Genomic DNA, 20,012 nt, shown 5'->3' on the forward strand with positions numbered 1-20,012 from the left:
GGTTGAACAGCACCATCTCATCAGCAGAGGGAAGATTGCAGAGACTTCCTGCTGCTTGAACGAGGACTCCGTACCAAGGTCTGCCAGTCTCTCATCCGGGTGAGGGGCCATCACTCAGGAGCCAAATACACTTGCTCTGTGCCTGCAGCACCAGCCTTCTGCCTGCCTGCGAAGCCCAGTGTGCCCTGTGAGAAGGAGGAGAGAGTGAGACCCTGCAGGGGTCCTGGCTAATGGATCATAGTGAGCAGAGTGTAAGGTGCACGGTCCAGTGTTGCAGGAGAGCCATTTGCTCTCATGCAGAAGTCTGCATCCTCTGATGGAGCTTGCCTTGAAGTTGCTGGATGTCGCTCTTGTCCATGACTCCTGTGCACCAGGACGGGGCTACTGAGCCTGCTGGGGTCATTGCCACTAAGTCTGTTACGGCTCTCATGTGAAATTGACATTGTGTGCCGTTGTCCGTGCCTGCGACCCTGTATGCCAGGAAGGGTCCACTAGGAATGTTGGCGTCATTGCTATGTTGGAGTAGACCTGGCAAACAGCAGAGGAACTTGGGAATAAGTCAAGAAACTGTCTGCAGTAAATCTGCTGCTTCAGACACTTACCAGTAGGAACAACAAAAAAGAAACCGTTGCACCTGGAAGCCATTGCAGTCTGACCACACTGTGCAGTTACCCTGCTGACCGCGAAAATGGTGTGGTGCAAGCTGTTCACTGTGGAGTGCAATGGAGAGAATCACCCTGGCTGTTAACCTCTTCTGACAGGTTTTGGTTTGCATTAGGTGGAAGCAGGGCCCTAAATCCATTTGAGGCTTGTTCACGTTCGGTGGTTAAATGCCCAGAGAGCTCAAAACTATCAAGACCAAAGCCAGACTTTGCTGTGCATCCCTAGTGCGAGCAGCACCATGGGTCAGCTTCTAAAATCTATTAGGGATGCCAAGTATAGCATGGAGGAGGAGGGGGGAACTACAGGCACCGCGGGGGCTACTACCCTGAGAAGTGTGAGGGCACCAGTTTTGGCAGACTGCTTATGTGGACTATTTAGTGCCGTGTTTAGCGTGTGTAATGAATGCAGCTTTTTACACTAAAGATCAAGAGTGGACTGGGCACTTGCACGACTGCACAGTGTGAGGAGGGGCCATGACTCAGGACAGAAGTTTTTTTTTCTGCTGGCCCTCCCCTCCCTCTACAATCTTAATACACAGCAGATTATTCTCTCTGCATCTGCAAGTACAGTGGGCCCATGCTAGTTTTTCAAATATATTAGTTTTAAAAAAATAGGTATTTAAGCAGCATCAGAGCACAGTTTCATTGCATAGGCCAATAGTGTGAGCAGTGAAGCTCCAAAGACTGGATGATCCTACAGTACAGAAGGTCCTGAATATGGAGCTTTACTACAATTGTGATATGGATGTCTGAATTTGTTTTTTTTTTACATTTGCTTCCCATAAAATGTTTTATTGGGCCAAACATATTTCCACTGACAAGGCATATCATCATCATACCCGTATTCATTTTTACAACAAATTTCCAACCAACTTCAACCAAACACACACTTGCATGCCTAAAAAGCCAATTTAAAAAGTAAGTAAAGTATGCCATTTTACCTGCAATCGACAGCAGTACTGTGTCGCTGCTGCCAGGTCACTGATTTCAAAGCAGGTGTCGGTGCCGCAATACACCAGCAGCAAGGACTCTTCTTCCTCACCCCACTCTAGTCGATACTCTGAAATGTCAGCACCCGAGCAATCTGGACTCTGCAAGACAAACAAGCATTGGCATTGACTCTTTGTGTATGAACAGGATGCACAACACTCTCAGGGAAGAGATCTTATACAATTTACAGTGAGGGAATATAAAAGAAAGGAAACTATAGTGGGAAAGTCAAGTTTAAACTGCTTTCTGAATAGCAGGAGAGAAGAATGAGAATGCAGGTGTAAAGTTACTGATTCCATAACCTGGCTGCAGCAACCAAAACCGCTCTGTTTCCCAAACATACAAAATGTAAAGGAATGCTGAACTAGACAACCTGAAGCAACAGCAGGACATTGGGCGTGCAAATGTATCACCTTCTGCAATTGTACCTAAATTGTGTTTTAAACGGAATACCCGCAAGTGCATGGATAAATGCCCCTGGGAGGAATTTTTACACAGATTTATTTTACTTGGACAGCATTAAAGACATACGGGCTGATTTATATATCTGCAAGAGGCTCAGTTCTCCACTAGGACAATAGAGTAAATTACTCCATCACCCTGACGGAGACGCCGCCCACCGAATTTATAAATGACTGCCAAGCTAGTGGCCACACACAGCTCATCCTCTCCCTTATTGACTCTACAAGCTCTGCCAAAGCTAACTTTGCCAACTGAATAAGCAATGTCGCTGCCTGGATGAAAAGCAGCTCAACACAGACAATACCAAAGTCCTTATCTTCGGCAAAAAACACTCCCCCCTTGGGACACCTCTTGGTGGCCCTTGGAACTTGGCCACCCACCCACCCCTGTGGATCATGCCAAGAACCTCCAGATAATTCCGGACATCAATCTCTCCATGAGCAGACAGATCAACTCCGTCTCCTCATCATGCTACCAAATCCTGTAAATGCTATGCAAGATTTTCAAGTGGATCCCACTAAACACCAGACGAATGGTCACCTAGGCTCTTTTCACAAGTAGACTTGATATAGAAACACCCTCTGCATCGGAACTTGATATAGAAACACCCTCTGCATCGGAATCCTAGGCCATGTCCTACGCCGACTCCAAACCACCGAGAATGCCGCCGCGAGACTCATCCTCTACACCCAGCAAAATAACCACATCTTTCCACACCTCAAAAATCTCCACTCGCTCCTAGTTCAGGAAAGATTTAAGTTCAACCTCAACCACTGCCTCAACTTGTACCAGCCCACCAGACACCTTCGATCTGCTTCCTAGGCAAGAGCGCACCTCCTTCATATTAAGAAGACCAGCTGCAGAGCACGCTCCTTTTCATAGATCAGCCAAAACCGGGACCGACATTCTGAAACACATCAGAACCTCCCTCTCTCTCATGGACTTCCAAAAGAACCTATAGATATGGCTCTACCTGACGAAACAGCCATGATCATCTCCTCCTCCCCCTCAGGCCTGCCCTACTATGCGCCTGGATACTCTCGCGGGTGATAAGCGTCACTCTACAAATTCACCTACCATACACCATAACATACCATACCATAAAGTATTGGCAGGAACCACCGTCATGGTGGATTCTGCCAATGTTTTTTGCAGTTTGTCGCAGGGCTCCATCCAATATAACGGCACGCAGCACCAAACGGTTTTCTTTTTTCTTTTCAAAATGAAAATCCCAAAGAGGGATGTCTGCCCATCCCAATCGGGTGGGATGACGGACATATACCAGGTCTTTTGTTGGCGCTTGCTCCTTCAGAGAAGTTTGGCTACGGAAATGATAGAGTAGTCACCGCCATAGCTTAACCTATGGTCCGTCCGCCTTTAAATCGGGCATGCGGACCAAAGTGTTGGCAGGGATGGAACTCCGACGCCGCTGCAACGGAGTTCCCGCTCCATCAACATATAAATACAACATATAAACTGGCCACATAGTAATTGAATACTTTTCTCTCCTACTACATATGCCATATCAGAAAAAAGAAAACAACCGGATAGTCTATTTTGTCAATATATTAATCTGGGTATCTGCCAGGGTTTGTTTCATGTAGATGTTTTAAATGGAACACCTAGCAATTTTACGGAAAATGTCTAAAACCAGACAGGCCAGGATTTAAAAATACAAGTTAATCGACAAACCTTTTTAATCATTTTACCTAGTATTTAACAAGGTCCCTTTGCATTAGGATTGGGATTTTACTGCAGACGATGAACAGCAGCGGTCTTCAATGCTATGGGCACAGAGAGTGAGCCTAAGAAACGATTTAAAAAAACTATTGCGACCTGACATGAAGAGGACAAGATAGATCATCTAAGAATAGGCAAATTCAGCCTTAAAGGGTAGCCTAACAGTACTGATGAGCGGAGAGAAGACCGAGCCTTCTCGTTTTCAATACAAAGACATAAAATGCCACTTTTGTCGTTTATATCAATTTAAATCAGCAGAATGCATTCTGAGCAGGTATGATTCCATTGATAGTTAGAGCAAAATTTGGAAATGCAAAAGCGGTCTTAGAAACTCAATTGCACCTGGAAAAATATAAACACAGACCGCAATAGGGTACAAATCCAATAGATTGTAAAGTGGGCCCCAATAGTTCTGAAATTCAAGGAATTATGTCTGTTCTAAGCCAAGCAATAAAGCAATCAGTGAGATAATGATGGGGTGGGGTAGCAACACATTTTTTTCAATACAAGGAAAAAGCAAATCACCAAGTTACTGAACCGTTCTATCATAGCTAGAAAATGTGGTAAAACAGAACAATGTTTATTTCAGAAGAATTTCAACATGTTTGATCAAACTAGGACACACTGGTGAGTATTGCTGGTTACATGTACTGAAATATGGAAAATGAACTAAATTTAGAGTCTTATGACATTGTTTGATACATTTGGTATTTTTGCACTTACAGGACTTACACAAACAAGCACTGGCAACGCCAATAGATCTGGCAAATTGTAACACACATACACTTACACACCATATACCAATACTGATATGCACAGCTAAACAACACAGCATAATGACAGGCAGGCACACATACATAAAGACACCTTAAAACACTCATGAATACCCACAGTAGTTTAGAAGAAGATGCCCACAGACACACAAACACTAACCAGCACTGTCATACACTTAGCCATTCACTTAGCCATTTAATAGAAGCCACACACGTAGGAGTTGAAATTCTAACAAACCACACATGTAAATGCACTAGGCATGGATTTTTGTGAAGATAGAGAAAAGCAATTGTTAACAAGAAGTATTTAAATCTGGTTGTTTAAAAAGTAAATGTACTGATCACCAAACAATAATGCCAAGAAATAATGGAATGGGCTGTTCACCAGAGGCCCCCTCATTCCCTACCATGCCTCAATTTGAATTCCTGGCTCCACCTCCTTCACCAATAGGCTAACATACAAATGGTTAAATAAACCATATTTTCAAACAAAAGTCTAAAAATGCATATTTCCACGGATTGGTAAGTGTCCCAGTAAATATACATGCCACTTCTCCAGGACCACCAAATCCTAAAGATGACACACTGACAAAAGAACTTTTGACACTTACTGGTCTAAGGACAATAGACAGAACATAACTAAAACACAAGTTTTCATAGTTCCACGAAGTGGGAAATTGTCTTTCAAACTGCTTCCGTAGGCTGGATGGCCTCTCTTTCATCAAGCGTATTCAACACTTTCCTTCTTAGGAGCTTGTAGGGTCTAGGGCACTCCAGAAATATGCCTTTAAAATAGAACCTTATTAGAGCGGACTGTGATGTTTTGAACCTGGAACGCATATAACATCCCGGATGACGCACCGTTCATGGTGTGACTCATGGCACACTCCAGTCATTACATCTTCCGGACACTCCTCAGGCTCAAGAGTGAACGGAGTGTAGGCTGCAGTGTGGTTAAGTGACCTGGCTGCACCACACGTAATGCTTGGATATGTAAAATGCAAGGAGGGCACGTCTGAGACCCAAACCGGACCACCTTCACCCCTTGCAGATCTATCTTCTGTGATCAGCAGTCTGACATGGGGCCTGTTCTGGTCCAGGACGGGACTGATCTGTGATCCTGGGTGGTCCTTTCCTCTCCTTACATTGCTATCTCTCATTGAAAAGACTTCAAGGAAGCCTGTAGAAGGTGTGACGGTAAAACATAGCTTATAAAAATACAAATCTATGACCTGTAATTACTTGCGGTGCTCCGAAACCGGCATACTAACTACGCAAGTTATTTCAATACTACCACAAAGTGAGAAATCCCTGGTAAGAAGTTCAATACTGTGTAAGGCTAGCCCAACATACAATGTAAAGAAGCCCTGTCCACTATCAATAAACTTCATACAAGTGAAGAACAGGAAAATAAGCATCACATCCCAATATATTTTGAAAGGAAATTCAAACTAAAATCTCCATTCAACACTGAGGAGCCCTGGGTGTATCCTGACGTCCCTTATGTGCAGTCTGATCTCCTGTAATTTAGCGGAGCCCCTGTGGGCCAGTCATTGTTTTTTTAACTGCTTGAACATCTCTGAATACTAGCGGCCGGCCCAGGAGGTTGTAGGCCCGTGCTTGTACCCTTTTTCTCTGCACAATAAAACTTTTTAAAAAAAAAAAAAACACTGAGGAGCCCTCAGTAAAGCGTCTTACAACATGGGCAGACAGAAATCACAAGTGTGCCTCTCCTTGTATGAAACGTCATAATAAAGACTGTGAATAGGATACATTGATCAGCCATGAAGAAGCTGCACTGCAGCACTGTACTTAGCTGATGAAATCTGGAAGTAAGCTGCTGGGTCTGCTGAGACAGTATTTCAGCTGTTGAGGGTTGGTAGCCAAGGTTGCATGCTTATTACCAGAGATGGGAGGCGAGGAACTGAATAGGACAAGGCGCTCATCTGCAGCCAAGCTTCCATCTAGAAGTGTACGTTGAGCTTAACACAACTGTAGGCTGGATCCTAAGCATTCATAGCCATAAAGCCTTTGCACACACACCCAAGCATTCAATTGGGGCATCTCAATGAACTCCTAGCGTGGCCTACATGTGGGACCCTCCTGTGTTCCTCAAAGCTTCTTGACCTTGTGATTCTACTATATACTGACTTACAGCCTACTGGTCAATATTCTGGACTTGTCCTTCTTTTCAGGTTCATATCAGGTTTTGAGATAGCCAGCATGCTATTCCACAACAAAGACTGCATTTTCCAGAACCCTTGACCTTCTGGCATACACCAATACTGAAGTACAGCCTCTTGGAAAATGATCTGCATTTAACTCAGATTCCAACCATGCCTGCTTTTGTGGCAGCCTGAATCCTGTCAAGCCTCCAATTCTTAGAATTCCTTGCTTACAGCTTTGTTGTCTCCACCATTGCAGGCCGAGGATGGCTGGCATAAACCTCACTTCTGTTGCTGGCAGATGCTAGCTTGAGCAAACACGTGGCATGTTATCAGTGGTGAGATATTTTCAGCCTCTTATTTCTTCAACTACAAAAGTTGTTATTGCAGCAATGTTCCAGTTTCCCAGACCCATTTCAGAGTTACTGATGCCTGAGCTATTGCTAACCCTCGTTTGTAAAACCTCCACATTGCCAAGCTATAGCAACACCCCTGTTCATTGTACTAGAACTGTCCTGCAGTGCTTCCTTGTTTTCTTGTTTCATGAGCTAGTACTATTTTAGTGCATCCTTGGTTCTTGGACTTCCTGTACTCCAGTAATTACCCTTTCAACAAGTCCCTGCTGTCATTTTCATCTTCCTTAGTTCCCCTTTCTAGTGCGCTACCTTCTTATCCATGCTGCCTTCGTTTTTAGTTTCGTAGCATGATTTGTAGCTTTCATTCTGCCAAGTGTTACTTATGTTTTACTTATGTTTCACCTTCTTTCCGTTTATGCACTAGTTTGTTATCTGTCGTGGCTCTGGATTTAGTTCTCCACCCTTGATGTGAAAGCCATACTTTGCATCTTCTTAACTGATCACAGGGATTCGTGAGCACATATGACAACCTTGGCAATGTTTCTTGTCCACTATGAGTGTTATCTTTAGTTTACCTTTTACAACATCAGACTAAGTTTCAGCTCCACAAACCATGCCTTTGCATGTTGTCCTGCATGTGGATGTTTGCTGACAGTGTCTGTAACAGCAGTTCCGAGTGAGGAACTTCCAGAGGTTCAGTTTTATAGGTGGAGTGTCTGGCATGGCCTGGGTGTTATTCTGAAAGATCAATTGCCTCTTGACCACCTCACTTTGAGCTCTGATTTTCTTATTACTTTGTGCAGAGTATTCATTTAGACTCCCTGTGTGATCTTGGGAAGCTCTGTTACCAATATCCTCTTCACTTTGGTCATTGCCAGACCCCAGACAGGGCAGTGTTTTCATAAGTTGCAGCGAAAAGCCACTCCTGCACTGAAATCGAGCAGTCGTATTTGAATGAAAAAAATTCAACGCTTGCACATAAATTACATAAATAAAATTATGTAAGGCTAAATATTATGGGACATTTAACAACACAATTTATTTTCAAGAATACTATAAAAAGCTTATATTTACGATTCCTTTGGAAAAGAGTTGGCACTGCTGCCCAAGGCGGAAGCTCAGGAGCTTCTGTGCTCTGCCCACATATCTCACTGAGTCCCACACAGATGTGAGACTCTGATCATGCCTTCGTAGTTTGCAGCATAGCAAGGAAAGAGATTATGCCCTGGAGGGGCAGAACGTTGAGAGGCATGGTAGCGAAAACTAGTCTGCTTACATGGGAGAGGAACCTGACCTGCTCCAACAAAGGTAAATAGAATAGAGTAAAAAAGAACTCCTTTCATAAAACTGTACACATCTGCAAAATGCCATGGGCGGTTCCTAAAATTGACAGACAGCCCGTCCAACCAATGTCTAAGGCAGGCTGACCTACACACGCCATTAACTGAAGAGGACTGTACAAAAGCCCCTTTCTTCATGTTAAGTGTTTATGTGTACTGTATGTGTTTGTGTGGCATGTATAGCAGTAACAAAGCCATGCAGACAGCTGCGCAGTCAAGCCAGACCTAAAAGGATCACCCAAGGACTGATATGGGAACACAGCAATGAAGCAAATAATGCAGAGACCTGCTGTTTAACTATAAATCACACAAGGCACAGCAAATGACTTCACTATGTATTACATCAAGAATGGCTCTATTTTTAATCCACTACATGTGATGCATGACAAACACTATGCTCTGTGATTAAGGAAATACTGCACTTTTGCAATGAAGTCCTAGAAAGTACGTTTTACAGTATAAACCACATTTGTGAGATTTCTGTTTAATAGCAGGGTAATCTGTCATTTACTTGTTTTACTGTAAAAAAGCAAGACGCCATGTGTCATCAACTACCTGCTGCACTCACCAACACTCGTGTCACCACAATCATGGCACAAGAAGCTGGCTGGAACTTTATACAGCAGACTTTTCCTGTTTCAGTGAGCACATATCTGTTAACTGAGTTGTTCTAGACATCCGAGTGATGACCAGGACTAACCATGCAGATGTTTTATGGAAGATTTAGAATCTACAACAAACTGGTTTCAGAATCAAATGTGGAAAGAAAGGTGTGTTAAATGAACATTGGAATTAACTTTGGGGAAAATGTCTAGGTAGGAATATGGATAACCAAGCAAGAAAAGCATGGACACTACAGAAAGGTTTGAGGCGAAACAATGAAGGTTTTAAGAACCGAAGAGACTAGGTGACTGTAGTGCGATACAGAATGAGAACAATGGAACACCTAGGGTTACATATAGCAATCCAAGAGTGCACCTTTCAATTATAACTTGTGTCAAAGTTCTATATGAATGCATACCATGAATCCGACTGATATCTTCCTTGGCTTCTGATACACACAAACTGCTTGGCCTAAGCAAGGCTTTCAGTGAGCTACATCTGCTCTTGAACACGATTGCTCAAGACAATGTTACACAAATGACAGTCATGTGTTTTCAGGTTTAAAGTATAACTCTGTTATGAAATGGAGAATTGAGCTTATAGAGATAAAGAGAAGGCTAATAAAAAGGCTCTCCAATGTGTTCTATTTGAATCCGAGCCTTGTTCCCTCAGAATTAAGAATAATTGAGACCAACCTGAAAATAATTAATGTCATATTGAAGATACTTTTTAGTCTTTGTAATATTATCTAGAAGAAAAGTTTCTCATTCCCGCTCTAAAAATAAGTTAAATGAAAAAAGTATTTTTACAAAATGTAAACTTATTCTGGAGGAAACTCACAACACCACACCACACGAAGAGTGCATTTTTAACCACCCATTAATCACTCATCTCTACATAATGTCAGCCCTGTATACAAGTGTCCTGTTGGATACTTTGTACATGGCTGTGACTTCCTCTGTCCGCCTAGAGTGGCCACTGCCGGGTTGAGTAGAGAAGCCAGTCTGATGACCCTGCAATGGGAGCGGAAGTAAAGACTGTCAAGTCTGCCACCCACAAACTTCTAATGCACATACTTTATTTCTTTTTTATTTTTGAAATTAATAGACCAATAAAAAGTCTATTTACACCTTCTTTTAAATATTTTATTTCCAGCTCATTTTTTATAAAGTATTACTACACTCCTATGTATCGATCTATGATCAAGGACATAAAATGCTGTATAGATTTGAATAAGAAAAATTACAGTACTTGCCTCCATAATGTATAAGAAAATATTCTGCGTGCCTATTCACAAGTCACTTATGGCTCAGACCAAAAAGAAAGGACTTTAAAAGGGGACTGAATTTTGTTCAACTGCGAGGACACGGGCATACATTTAATGGTATATGCCAACAAATGGGAGGCTCAAAATATATTTTTGAGATAATTATAAAGTAAGGGGTAATTTAAGACATTTTAATAAGGCGAATCATCATCATTAGATTTACACAGGACTTCATCCAAAAGGCACTCAAGCATACTTGAATGTAATGAGAATTAAATACTTTTTCGGGTAATGTAGCACAATAGTGTTTCCCATTTGACGGAAGGCATTTTAAGATATTTGGGCTCACCAGCACCTGTAAGATTTAAGTGACTTTGCTTCTGTGTTGCACTCTCATTAAAACCATTTGCATGAATGTGAAATATGTCTCCCTTCCTTCCTAACAAAGCAGGTTGTATTATATTAATGTTGTTCACTGATGTTTTATGTCACACCTCTCAAGACAGTCAAGTTTAAGCACTTTATGTTGATCCCTTAAACTCTCTTTCTGTCTTTCTAAATAGGCATGTTTTATTATATCACTTTGATATTCTAAAACGTTTATATGTATGGAAATTATATCGGGATCCCTGAACACGTAAAGCTGCCTGCCTTATTCTTAGACTATGCTTGCAGTAGAGAAAAAAATATATATTATTTAAAAACGGATGAGATTGAATTAATATGGTTTTGTGTTTAGGAACATGTAAAATGCACCTTGCCATCTAACTTTGATGATGTGATCTTACATTTACGTTAAAAAATAAACAATTTAGGAAATATTTTGTCCTGACGGCAAGCTAAAAGATCAAGCACACACAATATAACACATCTAAGGCGCACCTTAGTAAGACAGTCAAAGTCAATCTTATGTGATAAAGTTTCTTTAAAAATCTGATTAAATTTGTTTTCATAAATCTAGTAAGGTAAAATTATCTTTTTTTTTTAGCATAAACATATACAACAAACATAATTTAACCTTCTTGGGTTAACATTTGTAGCCATTTATGAACCTGAAACTTACTAACATCTGCATTCTTTCTGCATTTAAAAAAAATAAATAAATAATCAAATCAAATCAACTCTTGGCGCACTCTGCAACCTTGAACTGAACCTGCCTACTTACTAATGGGAGCCTAATAAATGGATGATTTACACGGCTTCTTCATTTTAAAAGCTTGACAGATATCCAAGACAGCATAATGACTGACTACATTTGAGTTCTTTTTGCAATGAAGCCAGTCACCACTGGAGAAAACAGCGAACTGTTAAAAATACTCTTTACTAGAATTTATCATGTCAAGCCCTCAAGAGACCAGCCATACGCAGAAGTGAAGGTAAGGCAGCTGACGAGAAGTAACGCCAACGCTGCGGCAACGCAACAATTGCAAAGCAATTGAGAGCACATAATGATTATATAGTGGGCGAAAACACTCATGCTTTCTCTGCCATGGTTATAGAATGCAATTTTATTCAATTTCAAATAATGAAGTTCCACCACTCAAAATGTGTCATCCTTACCTCCCAAGTTACACGTATGCATGTAGTAGAAAGGACAGTCAACAGAGGTGCACGACATGGCCCAGGTGGGCCGGCTGCTGTTGTGATTTCTGCCGCCTCCGAATAGGGACCATACTGTAAATCAAAAAAGATAAAAAATGGAGTTGAGTGACTGCTGTGGTGTTCAGCAGTAAAGTAATACATTTTCTAAGACAGAGAAGGGGGCTTCTGCATGCTGGAACTTGACAGAAGCACCAAGAATGCAAATGTGATGTGTGAATTTAAGGCTACTTGAAATCTTCAAGCTGTATTTGTGCTGCTTTTAGTTAAGTGTACATCTAACAATTGTTGACCTGAAATGTTAGCACACCAACTCATTGTAACCCAAGTGGCACTACAAAATAACACGGCCATGACCAAGAAATTGAATGTCACAATAGTCTAATCCTTGTGGAAAACTGCTTGTAATCAGAAAATTGGATGACAAAAGATACTGTGTATGGTGAGCAAAAGAATTGAAACCGGTCCTAGGATGCTTGTTTCCGGTCAAGGGAGGACCTGGCTTGGGAGTTCGGGCTGGACTGTTCCCATGAGGCACATGGTCAAGACCGATTTGCATATGGCCAGGTCTAAACTGGGGTGGCATGGTGAGCAAAAGAATGATGAATTTAACCCAGATCTCTTGACTGGGGGTGAATGTTTTGATTTGTTCTGTATTCCGTCCATCAATTGTGTGTCTTTTGCTTTCTCGCCCCAAGTGCGCCAGGTATGCCCAGACGTGGGTCCTGGGCTCACTGTGCCACTGGAAACAAGCTATCCTGGCTGAAGAGGGGTGAAACCCCGAAACCGGTCCTAGGATGCTTGTTTCCGGTCCAGGGAGGACCTGGCTTGGCAGTTCAGGCTGGACTGTTCCCATGAGGTACAGGGTCAAGACTGATTTGCATATGGCCAGGTCTAAACTGGGGTGGCATGGTGTCTCTTGCTTTCTCGCCAAAAGATACTGTGCAGCTGGTTTAATTTCAATGCATTCAGAATAAATCAGCTTAATAAGAATAGGAATAAATTAGTATGTATATTCAAGGTACATATTCGGTGACTGTAAATACGCATGTGCAAAACTTTTTAAATAACCGAGGCTCACAATTCTGCAAACGTATCTATCTATCTATCTATCTATCTATCTATCTATCTATCTATCTATCTATCTATCTCTCTCAAAGCAAATGCCCTTTCTTATTTTGCTAATAATGGTTTGACAACAGATCCTCTGACCTGAAAGCCTAGGGCTGATCGACCACACTACCCCCCTAGCAGAGCGCCTTGGGATTGCCATAGCAAGCCCTCTGTCCACCTATAAGGGAAACTTTGGACTCTTTATACACTATATCTCATTTTGCTACATCATATAAAGAGCAGCTTCCTACAGTAATGTAATAAAATATTACTATATGTTAAAAAAAGAAAACTCAAGTACTTCACTGAAAAACCGAAAGCATAAAGTGAAGTTAGAGATGGGTGAAAATTTCAGTGACATCCTAACATTTTAAACTGGAAAAAAACAATGAAATTCACCAGTTATAGATATCTTAAATAGATGTAACTAATTCTCCAAGGTAACTATAACTCGCGCCCTCGCTTCTTGGAGGGCCAAGAAAAAGTAAACTAATAAACCTGGACTGGACTGCACTTCTGTAGCAGACTAATCAATACATTTGTCCACCTGTCTCCTACGTATGTGGCACTCCCTGCAGGGCTGGCAGGTGGGATACAGCCTTCCTTCGCTCCTCCTCCCTGCTATGGAAATTATTGATAAGGAAAGAGCAAGGACTTAAGGCTTCTCTCTTTTCTTCAAAGTATGTCCCAGTGGCTTCCTGCATAAACTGTGCAGATAAAAACAAGTCCATTTTCCTAAAGTGTGGCTTGCACTTTAAGCTTGAACTGGGCATGAGCAGTTTGCTGTTTGCGAAGGGCAGATAGACTACTTTATAGTACATGTCCTTTTCACTGGTTTTCGTGTGGTGCACTCTGTACTAATTGGGAGTTACAGGAGGGTGCTGTGCTTTCTCACGAATTTTGCACCATGTACACCAATGTCAGGTTTTGCATAAAACATTTACCATTTCATAGACTGTGATCAGCTTTTATTTAACACCTGCAAATTAGCCTCACCGTTATGTCCCCCCAAGTGCCCCCAGTCCACTCCAAAGCTGCTTTACCTTCCCTCATTTAGCATGCCATCTCGGATGGTGTCTACCCTTACCAACAGCAGTGTGTGGCCCCACTGGCATCTTTGCCCCCTGCATCCGTCCCCTACTAGTCTACCTGGCCCCACAATGTTCAGGTTATGGCTGTATGTTACCTTCTGTCATCCTGGCCCCCCAGCAGCATAGCCCAGCAGTATGTTTCCCTGGAGCAGCAGCTCTATGCAACACTGGCATCCTGGATGCTATTCCCCTGAATGCATACTGGGCTCCACAGCATCTGGAACCCAGTGGCATACGTCTCCTCTGCAGCAACTCTGTGCCTCCTTCGGCATCCAGGTCCACCCCTCAGGATCCTTGGCCCATGGCATTAGGGCCACAGCAGCATGCGTCTCAGACTGAAGCCGACATCAAGGACCTGCTCCAAAATAAGGGTGTGTTGGAATAGTAAAAGTCTCCTCATGCCCGCTTCCTTTGGAGCACATCAGCAACCCGCCTGGGGAAATACTTCCATAAAGGGTGTTGGCAGAGAATGTTTGGGTAAAGGGTGATGCGGTGAAGAAAGTGACACTGGTCCTGGCCCATAAAACCCTTCATGAGAAGAGAGCTGTATACCTGAAGAGGTGGATTTGTGCGTATGCCCCAGGGTTCTACGATCAATACATACCTATTTAGCCAGCATTCCTAATATTAGCCGGGCCAGAATTGGAGGAAGATCTTTCTCTTTTCTTAATACGAAGGCCTAGAATAAATTCCCTCGGGTACTACGTGCAATCTCACAGCTTCTTGTTTTCAGGAAGAAGCTAAAAACCTAGCCTTTCTAACAAATTGTATAGGACGATCATTATTTGCTGGCAGGGTTCCCTATCTTCAGCGCCGGGACACTCTCTGGAGTATGTGTGCACTCTATAAATGTCTTTTCATTTAATTTGATTTCATGACAGGGAAGCGTTAGGGTGATAGAAGCGGATGAGATGAAAGAGAGGTATGCTAGGTAAAGATGAGAGTGAAGGCAGTGGGGGTGATGCCGGAGCGGGGTTGCTCCGTCGCTGTGGGGTGATGGCAGCAGATGGGGTGGTTTGGGTTGATGAAACATGAGGGTTGATTAGTACCAGGGGAGTGATGATGGAAGGTGAGGAGGTTGGCACAAGAGAGTGATGCCAGGAGGGTGATAACGAGGAGAGCCTGGTGGGAGAGGAGGCTGATGACTGGAGGGTTATGGGGGAGTAGAGTGATGGAAAGGTATGGAATGGTAAGAAAGGCATATAAGGGTGATGCTGAAAAGGGGAGTTAGAGGTTAGAGTGACCAGGAGTATGTTGATGGCAAAGAAGGGTGATGATAGAGGAGGATGATGCTTATTGGAGGGGGGTGGCAAAATGGCATATAGTGAAATTATGGCAAAGGGGAGAAGTGATGTGAGATGTAGGCTACATCAGAGGAGGATGTTGGCAGATAGGTTCCTCACAGAGGGCAGTGATGGTGAGGGAGTGGTGGTTGTGATGGATTAAGATGCGGATGGTCTGGCATGATTAAGGCAGGATAGGTATAGGGCAGCAGATGGTGAGGTTTTGGGACTTAAAAGTATGTTAAACGAAGGAACGTCAGCAAACTAAAACGATGAAAAATTGGTGCAAAAAACAGAACTTTGTGCTGCAAATTCTCAATGTTAATGCTAGAAAAGTTCAATTTTTCTGCCACAACAACCTGGGCAGTCGGCCTTAGGTTAACCTGAGCGCAAGAGGAACACTGCCCTAAACGTATAAGGTGGAGACCCTCTATATCCAAGTAGATGTTGAGTTAATTGCTACGGGGCAGAGTTCTCACACCCAAATGGAAATGCTTAATAGCTATATATTGAGACTCTCTTGTGTTGCAGGAGCGCGGCTGAGCTCAATTAAATGGCACTTTCTATAGCTGACAAATACACACTGGTCTGTAACTGTTACAGGTGTATTTGAAAATGTAATAAACATTTATTTATTAAAAATACACTTTGGCATGCTGGGTTTTCTGTTTTAATGAAATAAACTCTTACCCCTCCATCGTTTAAAGCTCTCACTCTGAAGCAATAGGTCGTTCCAGGGAGAAGGTTCCCGACTGTGCATTCCAGCTCAGACCCATGGTAAACCTCCGCAGAACATTCATGAGAATCAGTCATTTCTACGCTGTACTCCTGCACCTGGCAACTACTGACTAAAACTGGAACATCTGGAAAAAGAAATCTTTTATTACTGTTTTGTATCTTAACTGAAATAAAATATTTCAAATGCTTCTTTTCATTTTTTTGTGAACACAAATTTAAAGAGTGATGCTAGCTGTCAGATAAAGAAAAGAAAAGCATGCAATCCCATTACAATATAGCCTTAGAGCAAACGTAGTTGGGCTATATTGGCCATTAAAGGCCTGCTACACTGTTAAAGGCCCTGCCCGAAGGCATTGAGACATTGGAATGTTGATGCTTCGGGCGGGCTACTACCAGCCATTAGATGCCCGGAGCACTCTATTGACTTCAGTGGAGGGCTCAACATTCCAATATTCGAATACAAATTATAAAACAGCCACTCAAGTGTATAAAAAATGTCAATGGAAGTAAAACTCAGACTGAAGTTTAGAGATTCGATCCAAAGTCATCAAGAGGTCTAAGCAGTACAAGTCGCTTTAAGTAAAAGCTATGGATCACCTGATGTGAGCGATAAAGTGGATGGAAAGAAAAGCATTGCATATCGGGAACACTATTAACCAGTTTCAAATGAAAAAAATCATAGCAAAATGCATTAGTTCTCTTGACAATGAGTCCATGTATGAGCCACATTCAGAAAGAAGCCTCACAGTGGAACTCAGACTGCTTCAAAGCTTAATACTCTGTAAAGACAGAGAAAACTGGTCAGCGTTTGCAATGTGATGTAAAGGCCTATGCAACTGTCCGAAGGTGTGGTGACCCAGCTTTATAGGGTGCAAAAGACTTTCAGGGGAATGGGAAATCTGTATGCCACACACCTGGAACATTCATCCCCAATTCACGAGACATTTCTGAGTGCTGAATGTGCAATGCCACAGAAACTCAAAACCCCTGATGACCTTTATATACACTTAGCAGCCTAAAAAGCATATTCCTATTCAGACTCGTTGAGAAGACATTGTGCAACACAGTGGGTATTTCACTTCAGAAACAGAAAGAAAAAGAGAAAAAAGCTCAATTTAATCAGACAAATATGAAAGGTTTTCCCTTATATTTTCATTTTTATTTATTATTTGCAGTATATTAAAAGAACACCAGAAATAAACAAAAGTAAAATATAATTTCGACAACTGACGTGGGGAATGTATTATATGGAAAATCAACAAACGTTACCACTTCCTGGCTGATTCTTACTATATAAATAAATTATATATTTTTTTTAAATTAAAGATCACATCATCCATGGGGACTCCCCACATTTTAGAAATCAGATGCATGGATCCTGTGCTTAATTCGTAAAGGAGTAAGTGTCAGGGCTCAATGTTTTTTTATTAGAAGCCCGATGCTGAATGTCAGGGTTACGGAATATCACGCCTGTCTAGTCTTAATCCCACTTTATGCCCCTTTCATTCAACGCCATACACTCACTGCCTTTTTATCTCACTATTACAGGATCTTACCTGAAGATGGCAAGGTAAGTGCCAATCTCAAAAAAATGAGTACCGTTGGGCCCCACATACAACCACAAGCTCAAATTAAGCACTGCATGGATCATATATCACATTTTATGAATTCTGAGGTCCACGAGAAAAGATGATGATTCTCATCTATAGTGACACTGGTCTCTGCCCAGAAGTATAGGTAGACACAACAGTGATTTAGTCAGTAGATATCCAGGAGACACCACTCTAGGTCTGCTGTTACTAATTCACTAAACTTTCAGGCTTTTGCCTCATCACTTCTCCCTGTGCCTCAGGCACTTAATCTTTCAATTTGCAGAATAACCTAGCAGAAAGCTAGTCAACTTGTTCAGCTCTCTATAAAAAAAAAAAACACTTGACACTTTAGCATATGTGGACTCTCAGAAATCAGTGTAAAACTCTTTGCTCAGTACCTCATCAATTATGGGGCATCAGAGGACCAAATTATTTGGCTGGGTTGACTAAATTAAGTGACACGAAAAGGCAAATTAAGCAATGTATTGCGGCACAATTATGAAGCAGTGTTACTTCAACTATTTTGAAATATGGTAACACTGCCATGGACCAATGTTTCTCATCATTCATATCAGCTTAACAACTACATTCAGCATGTGAAAGGTGGCCTGCCTGTGTGTGACAAAAGGCATCCCACTGCGAGGCAGCACATGCGGTAGGGTTCTGGTAATTTTTTTTCCAACTCTTTTTATCAACTTTATAATAAAGAAAGCGTTCACATTCATCGTTCTTGGCGTTGTCTATCCCGGACCACCCAATAAACAGATGTACACAACAAAAGACTGCTGTTAGGTTTTCATATAGATGAATTTGTGAAATAGTTTATCCATTGCCCCCCCCAAACCTTACCATGCTTCTGAGGACAGCCTCTAGATTAATACTTGTATTCTTTTGCCTTGACACAATTGTTCATACCATTAATCCAGGCCCCCACAGGGGGCGACCACTCGGTCCTCCGATGGTGGGCAATATCTCTCTGCGTTTTTCGTAACTTTTGAATCATTTGCCCAAAAAACTATTTTTTAAATAAAATCTGCCAACTTTGCAGAAGATGACGGATTAAGTAGCAAGTGTGGTAAATTCACAATTATTTAAAAAATGCTGTGGCCACAGAAACGGATAACTCCAGTGGTCCTCCTATTATGCACAGGCTACTGCAAATAGCCACAAAAAAGATTGCCTGCTACAAAGATAAAGAACCATATTCTTCAAATGCTGCATGCGCAGCACAGAACTTCTGGATATGGAGTATTCCTGTCACTTTCTGAAAATGCTATCTACTGTTGTGCTGTTTCTCAGGCAACATGTGGTCCAATACAATTTCAGATTTTGCAGAAAATATTTAGATGGATCTGCTATGCGTAATGATAAAATAAATTGTGAGGTAAAGCATGATCTGCTGTTAATACTCACCCCACTGCAGCTCTACTTCTTTGTGTTTTGGTTTACCCAACACGCGTGGCTGCGGACACTGACCTGGAGCGACACTTAAGGTAGTGATAGGCTGACTTTCGGAACACTAAAGAAAAAATGAACATATTATTGTATGGCACTCATATATGTAAGCAAACTTCAACATTGCTGGTTAGAATCCAAATTAGAATAGTTCAATTGGAACACCTTCTAAATAGATCACCCCTTGTACAAAAAAAACAGACTTTTGAGGGGTTCCTCAGCACCCCATTCCTCCTCCAGTATAAGGGCACGCAGGGGTCTACTGAGAGAGAGCTATGAAGTGGGCACTTTAAGTTTCTGAATTTGCCCACAGGGCACAGAGAGGCTTACAAGCTAAGCTAAAATGGGGCCCATTTTTCAACAACACAATTTATTTCAAGAGGCAAGGCAGCAGAACACTGGCAGCCACAGAGTAAGGTGGCCTAGACCATATTTCTCAGAGAGTGCCAAGATTGGGCAAGAACTTTGAAGGAGTGTGCTGGGATTGTCAGTACTTCAAGTGATTAACCAATCAGAGAAGGGAGGCTGTTGAAGATTGTAATAGTCCTTGGGGTTGCCCAGAAACCCACCTTCTTAGCCAATATTCAAGACACCCTGAATTCAAGACCCTGTTATGAAAATCAAATATCTTTATGCTTATATATTTGTGCGTGGAGATATGTGCATAAGTAGATTAATCTATGTTAAACAGACATATATATGTCCACACATCTTTCAAACACCATTAAAACTTCATCAAGGATTATAAATGCCTTCTATAATTTTATTTGGTCCAGTTTCTAA

The 20,012-nt window shown here is 42.0% G+C and overlaps 1 protein-coding gene across 7 annotated transcripts in view; it reads right to left on the reverse strand.

Annotated features, from left to right (window-relative positions):
• Window positions 1-20,012, reverse strand: part of FNDC3B (fibronectin type III domain containing 3B) — a 561,687-nt gene that overhangs the window by 68,653 nt on the left and 473,022 nt on the right. For all 7 annotated transcript variants that reach the window (XM_085635440.1, XM_085635435.1, XM_085635438.1 and 4 more), the window contains 4 exons: window positions 19,188-19,293; window positions 16,135-16,307; window positions 11,919-12,032; window positions 1,604-1,753 (listed from right to left, as the gene is read on the reverse strand). In XM_085635440.1, the coding sequence (XP_085491566.1) occupies window positions 1,604-1,753; window positions 11,919-12,032; window positions 16,135-16,307; window positions 19,188-19,293 (543 nt within the window). The remainder of the gene's footprint in view (window positions 1-1,603; window positions 1,754-11,918; window positions 12,033-16,134; window positions 16,308-19,187; window positions 19,294-20,012) is intronic.

This window comes from Triturus cristatus, chromosome 11, assembly GCF_964204655.1.
Source record: "Triturus cristatus chromosome 11, aTriCri1.1, whole genome shotgun sequence".
In the NCBI taxonomy this organism is placed as follows: Eukaryota; Metazoa; Chordata; class Amphibia; order Caudata; family Salamandridae; genus Triturus; species Triturus cristatus.